The 24,796-nt window shown below is 43.2% G+C and overlaps 1 protein-coding gene across 1 annotated transcript; it reads left to right on the top strand.

The window, feature by feature from the left end:
- Positions 1–203: 203 nt before the first annotated feature.
- inpp5f (inositol polyphosphate-5-phosphatase F) lies at positions 204–24,796 on the top strand. The gene is made up of 20 exons (XM_014154266.2): positions 204–1,218; positions 3,237–3,317; positions 4,299–4,435; positions 6,898–7,026; positions 7,266–7,433; positions 7,657–7,713; positions 7,977–8,175; positions 8,408–8,587; positions 8,901–8,968; positions 11,219–11,343; positions 11,506–11,583; positions 11,727–11,847; positions 15,505–15,633; positions 19,402–19,519; positions 19,893–20,091; positions 20,307–20,378; positions 20,479–20,552; positions 20,812–20,940; positions 21,098–21,185; positions 21,460–24,796. The coding sequence occupies exons 1-20, from the start codon at positions 1,122–1,124 to the stop codon at positions 22,592–22,594; spliced, it is 3,384 nt and encodes a 1,127-aa protein (XP_014009741.2). The 5' UTR covers positions 204–1,121; the 3' UTR covers positions 22,595–24,796.

Genomic DNA, 24,796 nt, shown 5'->3' on the forward strand with positions numbered 1-24,796 from the left:
ACAGTCCTAGAAAAAAAACGTCCACCAATAGGTGCGCCAGGCAAGGTTAATTAAGTGAACCTGGGCCAGAGATAACAGAGAAAGTAGGAGATAGGAATCCAATTAGACAATGAATGAGGGACCGTATAATCCACCCAGCAGACTGTTGACTAATCGCGTTGAAGGTGTCATGCTGCGTCACGCTGTTCCTAAAATAATCTTCGCGCTATCTCTTCTTCTCTTCACTAAACCGGACTATTTACCTCGAAAGTACGTAATGTCACGATTCCAAAGCTCTACGATATTACAGACAACACAGTTATCTTACATCTCGGAAAATATGTGTAACGTTATACTTGTTGTTCACGAAATTCCTGCTAATGTTGGATTTTTGATTTAGCACACAATTAACTCATAGAAGGAGAGTTTTCCTTGCCCCAAAGTAGCCCAGAATGCACCGCGCGGCCCATTGACGATGCATGGGTAACGTACATCATGACCGTACTACGATTATAATGGAGAGTCCCATCTACTCAGAAGTATATCTGCATGGGCCAGTTCAAGAACGGTGTGATTATGGTGACCCAGATGGAGATTGTATATGGTGTGTGCTTGCACGAGTTTTGCAATTTCAAGTGGTCACACCCATATTGATCCACACCTCGCCACAACCACCAAACCGGAGAAACCTTACCTCAAAAGCTATTGAACAACGGTTCGCACCGTTTTTGGAAACGTGTCGTTCAGTACCATAGTTTCTATGTTCAGTACAATTCGCCACACAACGTAGCAAACGTTGAATCGAACTGAACAAACCCCCTGTGGAAGTAAATATCGGATGACGACTAAGGTCACGTGTGATTGTTTCTGCAGGAAATTCACAGTGTCGGTCTTCAAAATGGAAATGATTAGCCAGCGACATTTTCATACATTGAAGAAGTTTTTCACCTGATTTACACTATGCCTACTTTTTGAACTACGATATCAAATAACTAAAACAAACGTTAGCTAACGTGCTGTCGGCAACGCTAGCTAGCTAACACAACGTTACGTTAGCTAGCTAGCCAGCCAGCAACATTTCTCTGCTAGCTAGCCGGTTTGGACCACAATTATATTTACAGGTTTTGACATACACGGTCAAAATGGAGCTGTTTCAAGCCAAAGACCATTACATTCTCCAGAGTGGGGATCATGCTCTTTGGTGTAGCCGAATAGATGGGACTATGAATGTCAGACCTGGTAAGCAAAATACCTTTGTCAATGTTATATATATATTTTTTTATAGCTAACGTACATCATCTAACGTTAGCTATCTCTCGGACAGCAGAGCCATTGTAATGATATAATTTAAGTTACGATGTCAAGCCCATGGCATGAGCATTTCATCTTGGCTTGTTATGTCTTTGTTATCCAAGTTAACACTGCTATACACGTTTACAATGACAGCTCTGTAGGAATCTGTGGATCGGACAGCGCACCTTACTTAAATTCGAGTGCAGTTCATTCCATTTTTTGGAGTGTAATGTAATTGTCTAGCTATCTAGACAATTCTCTTAACTGCCAAGCTATTACATCTTTATTATTGCCCGACTTTCATGAGGAGTGCTGCCCCGTTGACCTGATATTCGGAATAACCAGACACCGTGATGCTGATGTTGTGCAGAGCTAAGACGCTCGAAGGCGACAGTAAAAATTATTTAGCAGCAGGGGTTCCATTCAAATCAAATCGAGCCATGATTCTGAAACCAGATTATAATGTCATTGTATCGTATTTTTAACTTAAAAAAAAAATGTCTTTAAATAGTGAAGTATTGAACAAAACAGCTGTTAGGGTTCATAATTCTTCCCTCCGTCCATTCTTCGTTTTACATAACATTTATTTAACAGATTCCTGTGGCTACATGGTTAACCATTCATTTCCTGAAATACCACTTAAGCATCAGGTTCAGTGGTTCCTTATTTCCTTACGCTGGATTCCACATAATCAGACTAGTTAGCTGCTCACTGCTACACACTAAACTACCTTGCTGGACTTGTTCTGCTCCAGTCTGGCCTGCACCCCAGGGTCTTGTCAAAACACCTCCTCTTCTCTGTGACGAGTTAAGCTGGGAAAATTCAGAGCAAAGCCTACAGCTGAGCCTGTGAAGCTTGCCTTTCTATAGTAACAAAAAGGCAGTTGGGGAGAGGGAGCAGCCATTGTGTATTGATGTGAATGAGTACCCTGTGGGCTGGCTGAGGTCACATGGGTGTGCAGCCAGCCTGAACAGGTTTGGGTTGCAACGCTCTTCCATTATTTAATTGGAAAAGAGTTTATACTCCTCATTGGACCTGTTGACATGAGCACTGGCAGGAATTTCCACAATACACTTCTGAACATCTATGGTTGAGTTTTGCCCTAATGTACTGTAGCGTGTCTGTATCATGGACAAACAGAGAGAGGTATGTAGGGGCAGCCCTTATTTTCCACCGCCCTCCCGGGCTTCAATGCTGAGGCCGGTACACAGAGTTCTCTGGCTCCATGGAACAGGAAGAGTTATTGTCTGAGCTGCCTAGATGTTCTTCACTCTCCACCCTCTTTGTCACCCATTCATGACTCAACTCGTCAAGGGTGTGTCAAGCAGTTGAAGTCTAGTTTTCTGTTATAAACAGTTTTAGTCAGCAGCATCAGTCCGTTTTTTTTGTAGGCTAGCTGTGACGTAGTCATTTGGCAGTGATGTAGTCATGCCTCAGTGCATCATGTTACTACACAATTTTTTTTAAAGAATGGAAACTCACACAAGCTAGGTTTCCATCCAAGGCCTGTGATCCTCTATGACCTGGTTTTCATACCTCTGTTTCAGAGGTAAAGAAATTGTCATGTATTCTGCCCGTGTATTCTCTACGTCATTTGTACTATTCTACCCAATTGATAACACGTGTCTTTTTGAGCTGTGAGAAGAATCTCTTGATGCATTAAATACTTCAGAACTTGGCTGCAGACTGTAGTAGCTAGCTACTGAGTGCATACCGGTGGTTCTCCATGATTCCTAACAGTACAAACAGAAACCCTCAGTCCAAGCCTAGTATGGAAGGTGCAGAAAATGGTCCACAGCCATGTGTGGAATGTAAATATTATTAGGCTGCAATCCATCAACTATCATCAAACTGCTTCATTGCTCTTAGTGTGTAGAGCTATTTCTCTTAGAAAATGTTTTTACTTTGTGTCCACTCCACACGTCTTTATTTTCTCTGATTGTCTCTTCTCTTTATTATTTCAGCAACAGACCTGCTGTTAGCTAGGAACCCAACGTGTTTAGGCCTGGTTGAGGGTCTCGTCGGGAAAATACAACTTCATACAGGTAAGTGAAATGGTGTGGGCCTTGTGCTACAAGTACCAACATTTGACACAACTGGATCATTTGAGACATGATTTGACATGTAGGCATGCTTTTAAATGTTGCGCTGTGTGGACCCTTGCACAATATGGCCACAACTGTACCTTTATTCTCTGAAACCATGCCTTCCGTTCTTATTAGCATGTGCTTTTTTTTATAGCTTTCAAACCTCATCAGTGGTCCTCAAATATACAACACAAATCACCCCCTAACAAGCCCTAGAATGTAGCCCTAGGCTAGCCCTGGGGCTTGGCTACAGGCTAGTATGAGTAATGTTTGTGCGGTAGATGCTTTTGGGGCGACTCATCATGAGAACACCCAGGATTACTGGATCATTCTATTGCCTTAATGAGGTCTTGGATTAATTGTAGGAAGAGCCTCAGTCCTCAGAAATGCCAAGTATTTTCTTATGTTGTTTATGCAGTCTTTATTTACACTCACAAAGGTGTGCTAAATGATTTGAGGAAAAGGACTGAGCCATAACTGTGAAAGATGAGTCAGTCGATGAGTCGGTAAACAAGTTCTTGCAGATTATCTTAAATAAATGTCCGTTTGACTTGATAATGCTTAAAGCAGTCAGTGTTGGAAGTTTGTTCTTTTTTTTCACCTTTATTTAACCAGGTAGGCCAGTTGATAACAAGTTCTCATTTACAACTGCAACCTGGCCAAGATAATGCATAAAAAGTCAAAGCAAATGTATTAGACAGCCTACATAATACATAGGTTTTAGAAGAGAACAGCGTGCAAATACTTCTGATTCTAACGAATCGTGCATTTTCATGGGTGAAATTTCAGTTCGCTTAGCCAGATGCCGTGCTTCACCACCGCATGAGACCACAGACTGAGAGACTGTGAGAGAGAAAACAGCCTATGTAGTCACACCTATCGGAATGTGTGGAATTTTGTGCCTGTGATGACATATCCTTTACCCCTTTCTGTTGGCAGATCTTCCTCTGGGTCTCATACTGATCCGTCAGAAAGTGCTGGTTGGCCAGATGCCAGGTGACCACAAAGTCTACAAGATCACCAAGATAGCTGTCATTCCTCTATCTGAGGAAGAGCCTCTGGAGCTGGAGCTGGAGGTGAGAGACTGTGATGAGGCCTGTTTTATCTGGGAGCTTTATGGATCTGAGCACTCAAGTAGTTTTGGGCCTTTTTAACCTCTCTGGGGTATGTGGGACACACTATTCAACAGCCAGTGAAATAGCAGGGCGGCAAATTCAAAACCAACAAAAATCTCATAATTCAAATTTCTCAAACATACAACTATTATATCCCATTTTAAAGATACCACTTCTCGTTAATCCAACCACATTGTCCGATTTCAAAAAGGCTTTACGGCGAAAGCATAACATTAGATTATGTTAGGACAGCGCCTAGACAAGAAAAACCACACAGCCATTTTCCAAGTAAGGAGAGGCGTCACAAAAAACAGAAATACAGCTAAAATTAATCACTAACCTTTGATGATCTTCATCAGATGGCACTCATAGGACTTCATGTTACACAATACCTGTATGTTTTGCTCGATAAAGTTCATATTTACATCCAAAAACCCCATTTTACATTGGCGTGTAATGTTCAGAAATGTTTTGCCTCCCAAAACTTCTGGTGAATGAGCACATCAATTTACAGAAATACTCATCATAAACGTTGATAAAATAGTCAACAGTTATTCAAAGAATTATAGATACACTTCTCCTTAATGCAACCGCTGTGTCAGATTTCAAAAAAGCTTCACGGCGAAAGCAAATGTTGCAATAATCTGAGTACAGCGCTCAGATATCAAAACAAGCCATACAGATACCCGCCATTTTGGAGTCAACAGAAATGACAAAAATTACAGTATAAATATTCACTTACCTTTGATCTTCATCGGAATGCACTCCTAGGATTCCCAGTTCCAGAATAAATGTTTGTTTTGTTTTCGATAAAGTTCATCTTTATGTCCAAATACCTCAATTTTGCCCGCGCGTTAGGTTCACTATTCCAAATGTAAGGCACGAGCTTACTAAGTCCAGACGAAAAGTCAAAAAAGTTATACTACAGTTTGTAGAAACATGTCAAACGATGTATAGAATCAATCTTTAGGATGTTTTTTATCATAAATCTTCCATAATATTCCAACTGGATGATTCCTTTGTCTTCAAAAAAGAAAAGGAACACAGCTCACTCTCACATGAGTGCACGCCACTGAGCTCATGTCATTTTCTCACTCATCTACTTCCAGGAGCTCTTATTCTCTCCCTATTCACAGTAGAAGCATGAAACAACGTTCTAAAGACTGTTGACATCTAGTGGAAGCCTTAGGAAGTGCAAAAGGAACCCTAAGTCACTGTATACTGTATAGGCAATCACCTGAAAAACTACAAACCTCAGATTTCCACACTTCCTGGTTGGATTTTTCTCAGGTTTTTGCCTGCCATATGAGTTCTGTTATACTCACAGACATCATTCAAACAGTTTTATAAACTTTAGTGTTTTCAATCCAGATCTACTAATAATATGCCTATCCTACCTTCTGAGCCTGAGTAGCAGGCAGTTTACTACGGGCACATCTTTCATCCGGACGTCAAAATACTGCCCCCTACCCTAGAGAAGTTAAGAAGTTTACACATGCAGCAGTTAGCACATTACAATAGCACATCAGTGGCTACTTTAGTCTCCTTTTTAAATCTAGGCTACAGTCATGAGATGTAATGAAAACCATCGCTATCATCTAGGCTAGCTTTAGTTGTTTTACATTTTATGATTGCATTTCAATGTTTCTAGTAAAGTTCCTCGATTGCCCTGTTTTGATTGATACCTTGAGTCACTACCAATGAATCACTTTTTAAGATGGATATCACAATAGTGTTATTTTGATCTCAGAGGAATCAGGATTTTGCTTAGATGCCAGTCTTACAGGTGAGCCATGATGATGATGATACATATACGGATACAGATGATGAGGAAGTAAGTGAAACATTTCCGTAGAACGGGATGTGTTGGATAATCATTTCTCTGGTATGTTTTTAGAACATAGCCCTACATACTGTCCATACCACAGAATGATTATTCCATCCCGTCTAGGATAGGAATTCAGTATCCCTGTGAAGTTGTGTTTAGAGAGAGTTTTATGAACCACTAGTTTTGGATGTTGTTGACTTTTTTTTTGGTAGCTTTGAATTGATTTAATTAGCTCAAACTCACTGAGAGACCCAATTCACCCGCAGATACCATACCGATTAGCTGTCATTCAACCTATTAGACTTGTCCACCAGTATATTCCCGATTGTCGATCATTCCCTCTACATACATTTACATATATTTGGAATACTTTCATCATGCACTCAATTATATGGAAGATCAATATCAGAATGCTTTGGTATGCTCAATTAGCCTAATCCGAACTGAATGAATGGTAATGCCTTCAAATGGGTTAAAAGCGAGTGTATTTCCCAGAGTTCATATTTAAATTCCTGTCACATATCGATACAGCTGAAGATGGCGCTGGTATCTTAACAACGTACAATTTCATAGAAAGTCTGTGCTTTTCTTTCAGCTTTGTAAGAAGCATCACTTTGGGATCGACAAACCAGAGAAGCTTGCACAGTCTCCAGATGAGTCGAAGTTCCTGATGAAAACTCTGAGTCAGATCAAGTCCAATGTTGGGGCTCCCACGAAGAAAAAGGTAAAATACTGTTTAGTACTGTGCTCAGATATCCCATGTATTATCATCTTACACACCTGTTGTACATTTTGGAATTGGTACATTTGCTGTTTTTACACTAGTCAATGTTTTTGTAAATTGGACAGTATACAAAGTTTTTGTTGTTCATTTACATTTTTTCCTTTCCATATTTTTTTCTTTTTTACAATTTAATACCATCCCTGTCCATGCCCACCACCCAGTATTTCCCTGCCTTTCAGGTCAAGGAAAATAAAGAAAAGGAGCGTCTCGAGAGGCGGCTGCTCGATGAGCTGTACAAGATATTCATGGACTCAGATTCCTTCTACTACAGCATGACTTATGACCTCACCAACACTGTCCAACGGCAGGGAGACACAGAAAAGTCAAACTTGCCCCTATGGAACCAGGTTAGGGATGTTGCTATACTCTGAGGACACAAGTCGCATTTACTGAGACATTTACTAAAATACCGCAGGCCGCATTAAATTGGGTCGCCAGTTTGAGATGCCTGGTTTAAGTACAGTAGTACCAGACACATTTTCTGTCTTTAAGATCAGTGGTTTAACTGCGCTTCAACAAGTCAAATGAAGTAATTATGCTCGACTGATAATTGTTATTTTCCTCTTCAAGGTGGATGACAGATTCTTCTGGAACAAACACATGGTCCAGGAGCTCATTGATCTGCAGGTCTGATGAATTTCAAGACTGTTTTTGACAGGAATGGTTTGACTAGATATTAATTTGTCAATGTTCAGGTAAAATAGTGCTGATGGTCATAGTGCACTAGTGAACAATAGGGAAATGTTTTAGCAAGGAAAAGCTTAGTGGCAGCTATTATTGGAGTGATTGAAATCTATGTTAAATATATACTGAACTACTGAATTCCCTCCTTATACATCTACGTTTTGCATCACTGTATAGAGTTTGTAACTTTTCTTGTTGTGTTGCAGGTTCCAGAGGTGGACTTCTGGGTGACACCCATCATCCAGGGCTTTGTGCAGGTGGAGGAGCTGGTGGTGAACTACAACGAGAGCCCAGATGAGGAGAAGAACAGCCCCGACACGCCGCTCCAGGAGCTCACCTGTGTAGACGACATCCACCCGCGCTTCACCGTGGCCCTCATCTCCCGCCGCAGTCGCCACCGTGCAGGTACAGTACAGAGGTCATGGCCAAATTGCTAGGTTCTAATTGCAACACTTTGATAAGCACATTTTTACTTTTTTCTTAAATAGAACTTGAATTACTTGAAGAATAATAAACAATATTTTCTCTTCAACTTACTTAAAATGTCAGAGAAAAAAACATTACGTTCTAACATAACTTAGCCAGTTAAGCTCATTGGAGGGGAGAATGAATGATCTTAGTTTTCTTCTCCCCAAAGGGATGCGGTACAAACGCAGAGGGGTGGACACAGACGGCCACGTGGCTAACTTTGTGGAGACCGAGCAGCTGATCCACGTGCACAACCACTCACTGTCCTTTGTGCAGAGCCGCGGCTCGGTGCCTGTCTTCTGGAGCCAAGCAGGCTACCGCTACAACCCCAGGCCTCGGCTGGAGAAAGGTCAGCGGGATATTTCCAATCCGAAAGAAGGCCTGGGGGATAATGGATGTGTTCGTTTTAAGCACGCCCTGTCCCCCTGGGTGGGTGGAGTTTTCTTTTTAGCGCTAATGGAATGGTCTTAAATGTGTTAACTCCTCCCGTCCAGGACACTGGGCAAGCTAAAACGAAAGCACGTGACCCCGGTCATTGTATACTTTCCCTGTTATAATCATCACTACTTGTTGAGTTTATGTGCAATTTCCAGATCACTTTTTTTTTAGGCGGTCTGTATGACAGGGATTGTTTTCCTTACAATGTATGTCTGATTTGTCAGGAGAGAAGGAGACCATTCCTTACTTTGCTGCGCACTTTGACGAACAGCTCAACCTTTACAAGAAGCAGGTGAGAAGCATATGCCAGATAGCATTGGCATTACTTTAATTCTTTAGAGTCTAAGACGTTGGGGGAGGAGGGGGGTGCTTAACTGACATATGGAATTGTTTTAGGATGGTTATACTTTGGATCGTTTAGCTATTTGATTTTGAATTTTAGAATCCCTTTAAGTATATATAAAAATAAAAAAAATCATAAGAAACAAGGTTTTGAAGTGTCAGATATTTACCCCCTTTCTTTGGGTAGGCACAAAATGGCCTTCATACCTCCATTTGTTTTGTTTTTTAAACCGTACCGGTTACCTTCAGATGAGTCCCGTGATACTCGTCGGGGTGAGAGTCTCCCCTTTCCATAGAGGGATCATAATACACTGCTCAAAAAAATAAAGGGAACACTTAAACAACACAATGTAACTCCAAGTCAATCACACTTCTGTGAAATCAAACTGTCCACTTAGGAAGCAACACTGATTGACAATAAATTTCACATGCTGTTGTGCAAATGGAATAGACAACAGGTGGAAATTCTAGGCAATTAGCAAGACACCCCCAATAAAGGAGTGGTTCTGCAGGTGGGGACCACAAACAACTTCTCAGTTCCTATGCTTCCTGGCTGATGTTTTGGTCACTTTTGAATGCTGGCGGTGCTTTCACTCTAGTGGTAGCATGAGAACCCACACAAGTGGCTCAGGTAGTGCAGCTCATCCAGGATGGCACATCAATGTGAGCTGTGGCAAGAAGGTTTGCTGTGTCTGTCAGCGTAGTGTCCAGAGCATGGAGGCGCTACCAGGAGACAGGCCAGTACATCAGGAGATGTGGAGGAGGCCGTAGGAGGGCAACAACCCAGCAGCAGGACCGATACCTCCGCCTTTGTGCAAGGAGGAGCAGGAGAAGCACTGCCAGAGCCCTGCAAAATGACCTCCAGCAGGCCACAAATGTGCATGTGTCTGCTCAAACGGTCAGAAACAGACTCCATGAGGGTGGTATGAGGGCCCGACGTCCACAGGTGGGGGTTGTGCTTACAGCCCAACACCGTGCAGGACGTTTGGCATTTGCCAGAGAACACCAAGATTGGCAAATTCGCCACTGGCGCCCTGTGCTCTTCACAGATGAAAGCAGGTTCACACTGAGCACGTGACAGAGTCTGGAGACGCCGTGGAGAACGTTCTGCTGCCTGCAACATCCTCCAGCATGACCGGTTTGGCGGTGGGTCAGTCATGGTGTGGGGTGGCATTTCTTTGGGGGGCCGCACAGCCCTCCATGTGCTCGCCAGAGGTAGCCTGACTGCTATTAGGTACCGAGATGAGATCCTCAGACCCCTTGTGAGACCATATGCTGGTGCGGTTCTCCTAATGCAAGACAATGCTACACCTCATGTGGCTGGAGTGTGTCAGCAGTTCCTGCAAGAGGAAGGCATTGATGCTATGGACTGGCCCGCCCGTTCCCCAGACCTGAATCCAATTGAGCACATCTGGTACATCATGTCTCGCTCCATCCACCAACACCACGTTGCACCACAGACTGTCCAGGAGTTGGCGGATGCTTTAGTCCAGGTCTGGGAGGAGATCCCTCAGGAGACCATCCGCTACCTCATCAGGAGCATGCCCAGGCGTTGTAGGGAGGTCATACAGGCACGTGGAGGCCACACACACTACTGAGCCTCATTTTGACTTGTTTTAAGGACATTACATCAAAGTTGGATCAGCCTGTAGTGTGGTTTTCCACTTTAATTTTGAGTGTGACTCCAAATCCAGACCTCCATGGGTTGATAAATTGGATTTCCATTGATTTTTTTTTGTGTGATTTTGTTGTCAGCACATTCAACTATGTAAAGAAAAAAGTATTTAATAAGATTATTTCTTTCATTCAGATCTAGGATGTGTTGTTTAAGTGTTCCCTTTATTTTTTTGAGCAGTATAGTTTTGTAGGTCAAACCATTCGGACGTTTATATGAGAAGACCGATTTTCGGGATGTCTCATGGTCTGACAAACACCGCTCTAGCTCTGCCACCTTTCACCGCAGATGCGGAAGTGCGATACTGGCGCATGCGGTGGATTGAAAAAACGATATATCTAGCTTAATCTTTCGGATTTGGATGGGGATTTTTTTGTTATGTCACTTAGGTTGGTGCATCCATCGACTCTAGGGGGTTAATATCTATACCAAAGTTAGTTTTCATTGAACTTAGACTTATTCAAATAAAGACATCGTTATAGTAAAGTCGATGCAATTTACAACTGTTTTCCCTTGTTTTGACAGGTCATCATTAACTTAGTGGATCAAAGTGGGCGGGAGAAGATTATTGGCGATGCATATCTCAAACAAGTCCTTCTATACAACAATCCTAACCTGACATATGTCTCTTTTGACTTCCATGAGCACTGGTAAGAACATTGCTGCACAGAAACAATCTTGACAGCACAGATAATTTAATCGAATAAGTAAATCTAAATGAGGAAAGAATAACTTAAACTACAATACTTGTTATTTATTATAGTATGCACTTCCCCTGTATATATTTCATTGGTCTTCTTCTGTCTCATCAGTCGAGGTATGAAGTTTGAAAATGTGCAAACGCTGACAGATGCCATCTCCGATATTATTGCAGACATGAGATGGGGGTGGTAAGTGTGTGAGTGTATGTCATCCCAAACCCCAACAGAGACTCTTTTTAATGCAATTAAAAATCCTCAACTAATCAGTAATTGATAGCGCATGTGGCTCCATATCCCCATGCAATGCATCACAGTGTATGCTCCTCTGTCAGGGTCGACCAGGCAGGAGTCATCTGCCACCAGGAGGGCATTTTCCGGGTGAACTGCATGGACTGTCTGGATAGGACCAATGTAGTCCAGGCTTCATTCGCTCGTGCTGTAATGGAGGCACAGGTGAGATATCTGCCCACTTTGAACACGAGTCAACTTAAAGCTGAGGATGTCATAACATCGCAGTTCCCAGTGCTCTAATACATTTACATTTAAGTCATTTAGCAGACGCTCTTATCCAGAGCGACTTACAAATTGGTGCATTCACCTTATGATATCCAGTGGAACAACCACTTTACAATAGTGCATCTAAATCTTTTAAAGGGGGGGGGGGTTAGAAGGATTACTTTATCCTGTCCTAGGTATTCCTTAAAGAGGTGGGGTTTCAGGTGTCTCCGGAAGGTGGTGATTGACTCCGCTGTCCTGGCGTCGTGAGGGAGCTTGTTCCACCATAGGGGTGCCAGAACAGCGAACAGTTTTGACTGGGCTGAGCGGGAACTGTGCTTCCTCAGAGGTAGGGAGGCGAGCAGGCCAGAGGTGGATGAACGCAGTGCCCTTGTTTGGGTGTAGGGCCTGATCAGAGCCTGAAGGTACGGAGGTGCCGTTCCCCTCACAGCTCCGTAGGCAAGCACCATGGTCTTGTAGCGGATGCGAGCTTCAACTGGAAGCCAGTGGAGAGAGCGGAGGAGCGGGGTGACGTGAGAGAACTTGGGAAGGTTGAACACCAGACGGGCTGCGGCGTTCTGGATGAGTTGTAGGGGTTTAATGGCACAGGCAGGGAGCCCAGCCAACAGCGAGTTGCAGTAATCCAGACGGGAGATGACAAGTGCCTGGATTAGGACCTGCGCCGCTTCCTGTGTGAGGCAGGGTCGTACTCTGCGAATGTTGTAGAGCATGAACCTACAGGATCAGGTCACCGCCTTGATGTTAGTGGAGAACGGCAGGGTGTTGTCCAGGGTCACGCCAAGGTTCTTAGCACTCTGGGAGGAGGACACAATGGAGTTGTCAACCGTGATGGCGAGATCATGGAACGGGCAGTCCTTCCCCGGGAGGAAGAGCAGCTCCGTCTTGCCGAGGTTCAGCTTGAGGTGGAGATCCGTCATCCACACTGATATGTCTGCCAGACATGCAGAGATGCGATTCGCCACCTGGTTATCAGAAGGGGGAAAGGAGAAGATTAATTGTGTGTCGTCTGCATAGCAATGATAGGAGAGACCATGTGAGGATATGACAGAGCCAAGTGACTTGGTGTATAGCGAGAATAGGAGAGGGCCTAGAACAGAGCCCTGGGGGACACCAGTGGTGAGAGCACGTGGTGCGGAGACAGATTCTCGCCACGCCACCTGGTAGGAGCGACCTGTCAGGTAGGATGCAATCCAAGCGTGGGCCGCGCCGGAGATGCCCAACTCGGAGAGGGTGGAGAGGAGGATCTGATGGTTCACAGTATCAAAGGCAGCAGATAGGTCTAGAAGGATGAGAGCAGAGGAGAGAGAGTTAGCTTTAGCAGTGCGGAGAGCCTCCGTGACACAGAGAAGAGCAGTCTCAGTTGAATGACCAGTCTTGAAACCTGACTGATTTGGATCAAGAAGGTCGTTCTGAGAGCGATAGCAGGAGAGCTGGCCAAGGACGGCACGTTCAAGAGTTTTGGAGAGAAAAGAAAGGGATACTGGTCTGTAGTTGTTGACATCGGAGGGATCCAGTGTAGGTTTTTTTCAGAAGGGGTGCAACTCTCGCTCTCTTGAAGACGGAAGGGACGTAGCCAGCGGTCAAGGATGAGTTGATGAGCGAGGTAAGGGAGAAGGTCTCCGGAAATGGTCTGGAGAAGAGAGGCGGAGATAGGGTCAAGCGGGCAGGTTATTGGGCGGCCGGCCGTCACAAGACCCAAGATTTCATCTGGAGAGAGAGGGGAGAAAGAGGTCAAAGCACAGGGTAGGGCAGTGTGAGCAGGACCAGCGGTGTCGTTTGACTTAGCAAACGAGGATCGGATGTCGTCGACCTTCTTTTCAAAATGGTTGACGAAGTCATCCGCAGAGAGGGGGGAGGGGGAGGAGGATTCAGGAGGGAGGAGAAGGTGGCAAAGAGCTTCCTAGGGTTAGAGGCAGATGCTTGGAATTTAGAGTGGTAGAAAGTGGCTTTAGCAGCAGAGACAGAAGAGGAAAATGTAGAGAGGAGGGAGTGAAAGGATGCCAGGTCCGCAGGGAGGCGAGTTTTCTTCCATTTCCGCTCGGCTGCCCGGAGCCCTGTTCTGTGAGCTCGCAATGAGTCGTCGAGCCACGGAGCAGGAGGGGAGGACCAAGCCGGCCTGGAGGATAGGGGACATAGAGAGTCAAAGGATGCAGAAAGGGAGGAGAGGAGGGTTGAGGAGGCAGAATCAGGAGATAGGTTGGAGAAGGATTGAGCAGAGGGAAGAGATGATAGGATGGAAGAGGAGAGGGTAGCGGCAGAGAGGGAGCGAAGGTTGCGACGGCGCAATACCATCTGAGTAGGGGCAGAGTGAGAAATGTTGGATGAGAGCGAGAGGGAAAAGGATACAAGGTAGTGGTCGGAGACTTGGAGGGGAGTTGCAATGAGATTAGTGGAAGAACAGCATCTAGTAAAGATGAGGTCAAGCGTATTGCCTGCCTTGTGAGTAGGGGGGGAAGGTGAGAGGGTGAGGTCAAAAGAGGAGAGGAGTGGAAAGAAGGAGGCAGAGAGGAATGAGTCAAAGGTAGACGTGGGGAGGTTAAAGTCACCCAGAACTGTGAGAGGTGAGCCATCCTCAGGAATGGAACTTGTCAAGGTCATTGATGAACTCTCCAAGGGAACCTGGAGGGCGATAAATGATAAGGATGTTAAGCTTGAAAGAGCTGGTAACTGTGACAGCATGGAATTCAAAGGAGGCGATAGACAGATGGGTCAGGGGAGAAAGAGAGAATGTCCACTTGGGAGAGATGAGGATTCCAGTGCCACCACCCCGCTGGCCAGATGCTCTCGGGGTATGCGAGAACACGTGGGCAGACGAGGAGAGAGCAGTAGGAGTAGCAGTGTTATCTGTGGTAATCCATGTTTCCGTCAGAGCCAAGAAGTCGAGGGACTGGAGGGTAGCATAGGCTGAGATGAACTCTGCCTTGTTGGCCGCAGACCGGCAGTTCCAGAGGCTGCCGGAGACCTGGAACTCCACGTGGGTCGTGCGCGCTGGGACCACCAGGTTAGAGTGGCAGCGGCCACGCGATGTGAAGCTTTTGTATGGCCTGTGCAGAGGGGAGAGAACAGGGATAGACAGACACATAGTTGACAGGCTACAGAAGAGGCTACGCTAATGCAAAGGAGATTGGAATGACAAGTGGACTACACGTCTCGAATGTTCAGAAAGTTAAGCTTACGTTGCAAAAATCTTATTGACTAAAATGATTAAAATGATACAGTACTGCTGGCTGGTGAAGTAGGCTAGCTAGCAGTGGCTGCGTTGTTGACTTTGTTTGAAAGTGTAGCTGGCTAGGTAACCTCGATAGTTTCAGTACTACACCTTATCATGATACAAAGGCAACTATGTAGCTAGCTAACATAACACTAATCAAGACGTTCCTTTGTAATGTATTTCGTTTCTACAATGCTGCTCGTCGGTAATAGTTGGCTAGGTTTGGAAATGTCTCTGGGTTAGACACATGGTATACATATCAGATGAAATATTAAGGTGGAAGACCAAATGTTTAAAATAAACTACTTTTGAGTGGAAGTGCAGTGCTTTGGCAACCTGTCCATGGTGACTGATGGTTAATTGTATGTCTCTGCGTCCCTCAGCTGAAGAAACTGGGTGTGATGCCCCCTGAGCAGCCTCTGCCCCTCAAGTGCTATAGGATCTACCAGGTCATGTGGGCCAACAACGGCGACACCATCAGTAGACAGTACGCCGGCACGGCCGCCCTCAAGGTAACATCATTTGCATGTGTGTTTATGGTAATATTAGGTTTGCGTCTTACAACAGTATACTGTCTTGGTTCTCCACAGAAGGCCTTCGCTGCCTGGGTAAATGTATCATGTAATAAAACATATTTGCCCAGTCTTGTTTAACTACCAATTATATGAGGCCTCTGCAATTTTCAGGGAGAAATGTATACTACCGGTCATAAGTTTGGGGTCACTTAGAATTGTCCTTGTTTTTGAAAGAAAAAAAATAATAATTTGTCCATTAAAATAACATCAAATTGATCAGAAATACAGTGTAGACATTGTTAATGTTGTAAATGACTATTGTAGCTGGAAACAGCAGATTTAAAAAAATATATATGGAATATCTAAATAGGCGTACAGAGGCCCATTATCAGCAACCATCACTCCTGTGTTCCAATGGCATGTTGTGTTAGCTAATCCAAGTTTATCGTTTTAAAAGGCTAATTGATCATTAGAAAACCCTTTTGCAATTATGTTAGCACAGCTGAAAACTTGTTCTGATTAAAGAAGTAATAAAACTGGCCTTCTTTAGACTAGTTGAGTGTCTGGAGCATCAGCATTTGTGGGTTTGATTACAGGCTCAAAATGGCCAGAAACAAAGACCTTTCTTCTGAAACTTGTCAGTCTATTCTTGTTCTGAAAAATTAAGGCTTCCATGCGAGAAATTGCCAAGAAACTGAAGATCTCGTACAACGCTGTGTACCACTGCATTCACAGAACAGCGCAAAACTGTCTCTAACCAGAATAGAAAGAGGAGTGGGAGGCCCCGGTGCACAACTGAGCAAGAGGACAAGTACATTAGTGTCTAGTTTGAGAAACAGACACCTCTTCTTCACAAGGTCCTTTGCTGTTGTTCTGGGATTGATTTGCACTTTTCGCACCAAAGTACGTTCATCTCTAGGAGACGGTGCGTCTCCTTCCTGAGTGGAATAACGGCTGGGTGGTCCCATGGTGTTTATACTTACGTACTATTGTTTGTACAGATGAACGTGGTACCTTCAGGCGTTTTGGAAATTGCTCCCAAGGAAGAACCAGACATGTGGAGGTCTACAATATTTTTTTTTTATTCTGAGGTCTTGGCTGATTTCTTTTGATTTTCCCATGATGTCAAGCAAAGAGGCACTGCGTTTCAAGGTAGGCCTTGAAATACATCTGTAGGTACACCTCCAATTGACTCAAATGATGTCAATTAGCCTATCAGAAGCTTCTAAAGCCATGACATACTTTTCTGGAATTTTCCAAGCTGTTTAAAGGCACAGTCAACTTAGTGTATGTAAACTTCTGACCCACTGGAATTGTGATACAGTGAATTATAAGTAAAATAATCCATCTGTAAACAAAGTAGATGTCCTAACCGACTTGCCAAAATTATAGTTTGTTAACAAGAAATTTGTGGAGTGGTTGAAAAATGAGTTTTACGCAAGTATGAACACCATAGGACCACACAGCCGTCATACCGCACGCATTCTGTCTCCTAGACTATGGTTTGCCAGACTACGTTCACATGGGGACAAAGATCGTACTTTTTGGAGAAATGTCCTCTGGTCTGATGAAACAAAAATAGAACTGTTTGGCCATTGACCATCGTTATGTTTGGAGGAAAAAGGGGGAAGCTTGCAAGCCGAAGAACACCATCCCAACAGGAGGGACTGGTGCCCTTCACAAAATAGATGGCATCATGAGGACGGAAAATTATGTGGATATATTGAAGCAACATCTCAAGACATCAGTCAGGAAGTTAAAGTTTGGTCAGAAATGGGTCTTCCAAATGGACAATGACCCCAAGCATACTTCCAAAGTTGTGGCAAAATGGCTTAAGGACAACAAAGTCAAGGTATTAGAGTGGCCATCACAAAGCCCTGACCTCAATCCCATAGAAAATTTGATGGCAGAAATGAAAAAGTGTGTGGGAGCAAGGAGGCCTACAAACCTGACTCAGTTACACCAGCTCTGTCAGGAGGAATGGGCCAAAATTCACCCAACTTATTGTGGAAAGCTTGTGGAAGGCTACCCTAAACGTTTGACCCAAGTTAAACAATTTAAAGGCAACGCTTCCAAATGCTAATTGGGTGTATGTAAACGTCTGACCCACTGGGAATGTGATGAAAGAAATAAAAGCTGAAATAAATCATTCTCTCTACTATTATTCTGACATTTCACATTCTCAAAATAAAGTGGTGATCCTAACTGACCTAAGACAGGGAATGTTTACTAGGATTAAATGTCAGGAATTGTGAAACTGAGTTTAAATATGTTTGGCTAAGGTGTATGTAAACTTCCAACTTCAACTGTAGACCCAGAACTTAATTGAGCCTCTGTTCTGTTTGTTTTAGAGACCCATTTCTCCATTTGAAAAAATGCCCATCACACAATTTGTTTGATTTTTAAATGTAATCTTTAATTTTTTCAAGATAATTTGGGCTGCATACTTCATTTTTCTGTTTTAATAAAATATATAATTTGAAGAACAAAAGTAATTGTCAATTCATATCTTACAGTAAAATACTTTAATTTCAAGAGAAGACAAGTTAAAGGTATGATGTTCTCTTACTTAAAAAATAGTCCTGATCATTTATGCCTAGACGATATCCCCAAAAAACAAATTCATACATTTTCTGGAATTTAATTGTAAACACAATACTGCAACAATCTCAATTTTATAAAAGAATTGAATTTAACTAGGCAAGTCAGTTAAGAACAAATTCTTATTTACAATGACGGTCTATCCTGGCCAAACCCGGACAACGCTGGGCCAATTGTGCACCGCCCTATGGGGACTCCCAATCACGGCCAGATGTGATTCCGCCTGGATTCGACCCAGGGACTGTAGTGACTCCTCTTGCACTGAGATGCAGTATCTTAGACTGCTGCGCCAATCGAGAGCCCAATAAAGTGTTCAATAATTTCACTGTGTATTTCAGATGGAATCAAGGCATTCGAATGTTCCCAAGGCCACCAAAATATAGCTTGTTCGGCTATTAAAATCATAACTGGGGGATCCTGGCTGGTTACTTTTTCTATTTGGCTGGTTACTCCATATACTTGTGGAAAACACTGCTCATAAAGGCTGTTTTTAAGGGAGTAAACAGTTTTTTTTTAAAGGCAGTCACATGAAAGGCTATGGTTTAACTTAAAAGCCTAGTGCAGTCAATTCTGTTTTGCCTGTGTTTTGTATCATATTGTACAACAGCTGATGAAACTAAGACTGTAAAAGTGTGACTTTTTGATCAGTGTTATTTCCTGAGTTGCTGGTTGAAAATAAAAATAAATCTACATGGGACTTTCTAATTAGCCTGTTTGATTGGGTGGAAATTCTCTGCTTGCGTAATGACATCACCAGGCGGGAAATTGGTTAATAGACCAATAGTAAAGAGTTCCAAACCTCTCTGCCAATAACGGCTAGTTTTTTTGTTTGGCCTTTCCCACTCAGACCACTCCCAGACAGTCCTAGCTAAATTCTTGCTTGAGAAAATATTTTTGCAAAAAAACTAGTTTTGCCCATTTTTTTTAATGGAAAACTAGTACAAATATTGATACCTAGAAATTGTTTTATATTGATATAAAAATGGCTGCATTGGGCTTTAAGACAATTGTTGTGCAGACTGAAAAGGGGAAAAATGAACAATGTTTACTCGACACAGCCCTAAGCCAGGAAGAGTATAAAACTAATATAAAAAGGATCAGACGGTGACTGTGTAATATCTTGCTTGTTTTTTTAACATGCTCTGTCTGTAATCCATTATAAAGGGAGACTTCACCAGAACGGGGGAGAGAAAACTGGCCGGGGTGATGAAAGATGGCGTGAACTCAGCCAACCGCTACTATCTGAACCGCTTCAGGGACGCGTACAGACAAGCAGTCATTGGTAAGGAAAAAAATGTAATACTTTACTTAACGCATTATAACCGCAGGCTTTATGATGCAGTTGGGATTCGTTTTAAGACATGAATATGTATGACCCCCTTATGTCTTATTATCATCTCATAAATCAGTTAAAAATATAAAACATGGACAGATATAACATATTATGAGCCTTATTATAAGACATTATTATAGGTTCATATATGATTATAACAAGTTAAAATGCATTATACCGGCAGGCTGTAAGTACAGTATAGTGTTATCAAAATGGATTCCACCCTCAGTCTCAAAACAATGACTCAGTCCTAATCAGTTTAGTCTCAAAAGTGGGACTCAACCGTCCTCGTTCTTCAACCTCCTCTGCCCTCTCTCTCCAGATCTGATGATGGGGCATCCTGTGACGGAGGACCTATACTCCATCTTCAGTAAGGAGAAGGAGCATGAGGAGAATGAGCAGGAGAGCCAGAGAGTAACCCAGGAGCAGGTCAGCCTCCTGCTGCAGACCTACATGCAGCTGCTGCTGCCCGACGATGAGAAGTTCCATGGGGGCTGGGCCCTTATCGACTGTGACATGAGGTTAGTGCTGGAACCATCTACAAATCAAAACTCTAACCTTTAACACTGAAATCCTTTCAAAGGGTTTGCTCTCATAGTTTGTTCTCCCAACACTTTGTTAGCTAGCTCAATTCAGTTCAACTTTATTTATCCCCTCAAGGATAGTTAAGACACCTTGAAGGTGATCATTCCTCAATAAATTGTTAATGTGGAAAGCAAATGTTTCTCCTCATCAGCCTTATAGATGCAACCAGCAAGGATGTGGATGTTCTCCTGCTGCTATCCAACAGTGCATATTACGTTGCCTAGTAAGTGCCTGGATTTCTTACAGAACAGTAATAAAGAGTCAATTACATGTATTTTAGCTGTTCCTTATATAATTCTGTTTATTTGCTTTTGTTTTTACAGTTATGATGAGGAAGCTGACAAAGTCAATCAGTACCAACGCCTCAACTTAGAGGGTTTGGAAAAGATTGAAATAGGTGAATGTTTCTAGAGGAATATAACTCCACCAAGTGAAAATTCAAAAATGTAGACCGGGTCTGAGTCCTTCACAGCTTCATGATTTATTTTACACTGTAAAGCTACTAAGCACACACTATAGACATGGTTTTCATTATTGTACACAAATTCTGATTGATGCAACTACTCTTTTTTTTTTCTCTAAAATGTTTATTTACCACAAACATCTTAGTTACTCATGAATAAAGCTCACAACATGTCCTATGTGTTCTTTTGTAGGCCCAGAACCCACTCTGTTCGGGAAGCCCAAATTCTGCTGTATGCGTCTACACTATAATAATGGGGAGACAAGTGGTTATTTTCACACACTAAGGGCCCTCACAAGGAATCCTGAGGACGATGGTAAAGGTATGGGAAGATTATTTATTTCATTAAACTGTCAGTATAAAACTAGTCGACCGTGAATAAAACCTGGTAGATTGGAGGCACACTGCCCGTATATCTCAAAAATAACCTGAAATCCTTGTTCTGACAGCCTTTGTGGGAATTATTCATTTTATTTCAGACACGTTGCAGTGCATAGCAGAGATGCTTCGCCTAACTAAGCAAGCCATGGGACTTGACCTGCAGGTGGTTGAGAAGAGACTGGAGAGGTGAGTTGGAATACATTATCACTCTTTCTAGATCTTCAGAATATTCGTCTCTTGCAGTTCAGTATGTTTATACTATCCCTTTTACACAGGTTTTCCAAAAATATATCTCATTGACATGGATGTGCATGATAAACAGAAGCCCTGGCTAAAATACTAAGACAGTATATTGTTTATTTTTATTTAACCTTTATTTAAATACAAATATTTTTTTAGCCAGTGCTTCTGTTTATCATGCATGTCAATTAGATGTTTATTTTTAAACCATTTGTTTCAGGAGGCACAGTAAACCTCACGAGGACATCATGGGCATCCAGGGCAGACACCCAGACCAGGTCCTGGGCAGCTCTGGTCTGGCTCAGGGCAAGAGCTTCCTCCTCAACAAGTTCTCCTCCCTCAACAAGAGGGTGAAGAAGTCCAACGTCAACATGGGCTCCTTCAAGGGGAGGCTGGGCAACACCTTCTCCACCAAGCCGGACGTGAAGGTGAACTTTCTGAAACCCACCATGGGGGTCACCCTCTGGAAGTCTGATAGCAGCTTGGAGACGTCGGACGGGGCCAACATCGGCCCGGCTCTGAAGGACCTCTGTAACAACCACTCGGAGATGTCATCAGACTCGGACTCCTACAACTCGGACGAACAACTGCGCTCCAGCTCCTTGGAGAATGTGGACTACGTGCTGCCCAGCTGCGGCATCGTGGCGTCGGCTCCGCGACTAGGCAGTCGAGGCAGTGTGGAGCTCAACATCCGGGTCACTGGCTGCGACAGTAACAGCAAGCAGGAGGCTCCGGCTCTAGCCAGTCCTGAAGACCAGTCCCCCGGGGTTACCTCGGAGGCTGAGGAGGCCATCCTGATAGACTTTGGAACTCCCATTGACGCCTATTGCCACCAATTCATCCAGGACGCGCAGACCAAACCTGTCGAGGTGTTCGGGGAGCAGGTGGCTTGTAGCCTCCCCACACAGAACCCACAAGTCCCTCCACATGCTAAAGGCCCCCTGGCCCCAGACGAACACCCAGGTTCAGATCAGCAGGAGGAGGAGCTCCAGCTCCCTCCCAGGCCGTCCCAGCTAGATGTTGCCTCCGGCCCCAATCTCCTGACCGTCCAGAAGCCCATCTCTGCAGCTTCCGGCAGCTCCCAGAGGAGCCTGGGCTCTCACATGGAGGGCAGCCTGGGCCCCTCACCCGCCGACAGCAACGGCAGTCGCGTGGTCTCCCCCTTTGCCAAGATCAAGAGCTCCATGGTGCAGGTGGCCAGCCTGACCCAAGCTGGACTCACCCAAGGCATCAACTTTGCTGTGGCGAAGGTGCAGAAGAGCCCAGAGCCAGAAATGGCCACTCTCAACGAGACCCAAGAGAACGAGCTGAAGGCAATGTTTACACAGTGCCAGACCAGGATCATACAGATCTAGCACGTCCCAAGTTGTAGCCTCTAAGCAGGTTTTTGTACAGTTTCTATGTGACTTCCAGTACAGTAGCATAATCTGACTCAGCTAAGAACCCCACTCTTCAACTATAGTTGACATGACCATGTTTACAGCCAGTGTTGTGTAGTGTGTGTGTGTGTATATAATACTCCAGCTCTATATGACAGCGTCCTTAATCCTGTTGCATTTCCTTTCAATAGGTTTTCCAGATATATTTGCATGTCAGGCTATTGGTAATAACTAAGGCAGGTAATATCCAGTGCATGTTGAGAGACAAGCTCTGAATTTATCACTTTTATGATCCCATATGTGCAGTGCACCAATTGGCATTTGTGATATAGGCCTAGTTTATAGCTCTGTTACCAAAAGAAGTACACGTTTTTGACCAAATTTCCCTCTTGGTTTTCAAAGGGCGGCTCAATGTTAGATTAGTCCCCTAATAAGAAATCAAACTCCTAGTAGAATCAGTGTTGCCGAGTTTTTCCCTACCGATATTGGAAATGTACGAAGGTAGGACTTAATCAAGGTACAAGAACTCCGGTAAGAGTATAGTGTTTGATATGTAAATATTGTACTGTATGTACAGTGCCTATCATACATATTTATCCCCCTTGGATTTCTTCACATTTTGTTACACAAGTGGGATTAAAATGGATATAATTGTAATTTTTTTGTCAACGATCTACACAAAATACTTTGTCAAAGATTTTAATTGAGATTAATGTAAAATATAACACTAATCTTGATTCGATAAGTACTCACCCTACAGCTGTGTCTTGGCTAAGTCTCTAAGAGCTTTTCCCACCTGGATTGTGCAATATTTGCCCATTTTATTATTTTCAATAAACCTTCAAGTTTCAAGTCTTGCCATAGATTTTCAAGCAGATTGAAGTCAAATTGTAACTTGGCCACTCAGGAACATTCATTGTCTTCTTGGTTAGCAACTCCAGTGTAGATTTGGCCTTTTGTTGTAGGTGATTGTTCTGCTGAAAGGTGAATTCCTCTCCCAGTGTCTGGTGTAAAGCAGACTGAACCAGGTTTTCCTCTAGGATTTCGCATGTGCTGAGCTCTATCCCGTTTTATTTTTATCCTGAAAAACTCCCAGTCTTTGCCGATGTCAAGCATACCCATACCATGATGCAGCCACCACCATGCTTGAAAATAAGGAGACAGTTACAGTGATGTGTTGTTGGATTTGCCCCAAACATAAGGCTTTGCATTTAGGTCAAAAAGTCTATTCCTTTGCTGTTTTTTTTTTTGCACTATTACTTTAGTGCCTTATTGCTTACAGAATGTATGATTTGGAATATTTATATTATTCTTTTCACAGTCATATAGGTCATTATTGTGAAGCCACTACACTATTATTAATCCATCAGTTTTCTCACATCACAACAATTCTGAAGCTGTTTCAAAATCACCAATGGCCCCATGGTGACCATCCCTGAGCAGTTACCCTCCTGTCCTGCAGCTCAGTTCAGAAGAATGACTGTATCTGTTATGTGTCTGGGTGGTTTAATACATCATCCACAGCATCAGTATTAACTTGACCATGCTTAGAGATATTCAATGTCTGATTTGTTATTGTTACCCATGTACCAATCACTGCCCTTCTTTATGGGGCTTTCAAAAATCTCCCTGTTCTTTTGTAGTTGAATCTGTGCTTGAAATCCAATACTTGACTGACAGACCTTGTATGTACTGTATGGGGGAAGGGGTAGTTAGAGTGAGTGACATCAATCAGGCCTCTGAGGACTGGAGTTTCTCCATCCCTGGTGTAGATCAATGACAAAAAGATCACAGTTATTATTATTATTTTTTTTATATTTTTCAATCCCACTTTGCAACGCAACAAAATGTGAAGAAATCCAAGGGGGTGAATACTTAAATATATTTGTTCCCTGTGTAGAACCTTTTCTATTGACCAACATATGTTGATGGACATAGCACTATAGTAGAAATCAAAAGTTTGGACACACCTGCTCATTCAAGGGTTTTTCTTTATTTTTTATTATTTTCTACATTGTAGAATAATAGTGAAGATGTCAAAACTATGAAATAACACATATGGAATAATGTAGTAACCAAAAAAGTGTTAAACAAATTAAAATATATTTTAGATTCTTCAAAGTAGCTCTTTGCCTTGATGACAGCTTTGCACACTCTTCACATTCTCTCAACCAGCTT

The sequence above is a fragment of the Salmo salar genome, chromosome ssa18 (assembly GCF_905237065.1).
Source record: "Salmo salar chromosome ssa18, Ssal_v3.1, whole genome shotgun sequence".
In the NCBI taxonomy this organism is placed as follows: domain Eukaryota; kingdom Metazoa; phylum Chordata; class Actinopteri; order Salmoniformes; family Salmonidae; genus Salmo; species Salmo salar.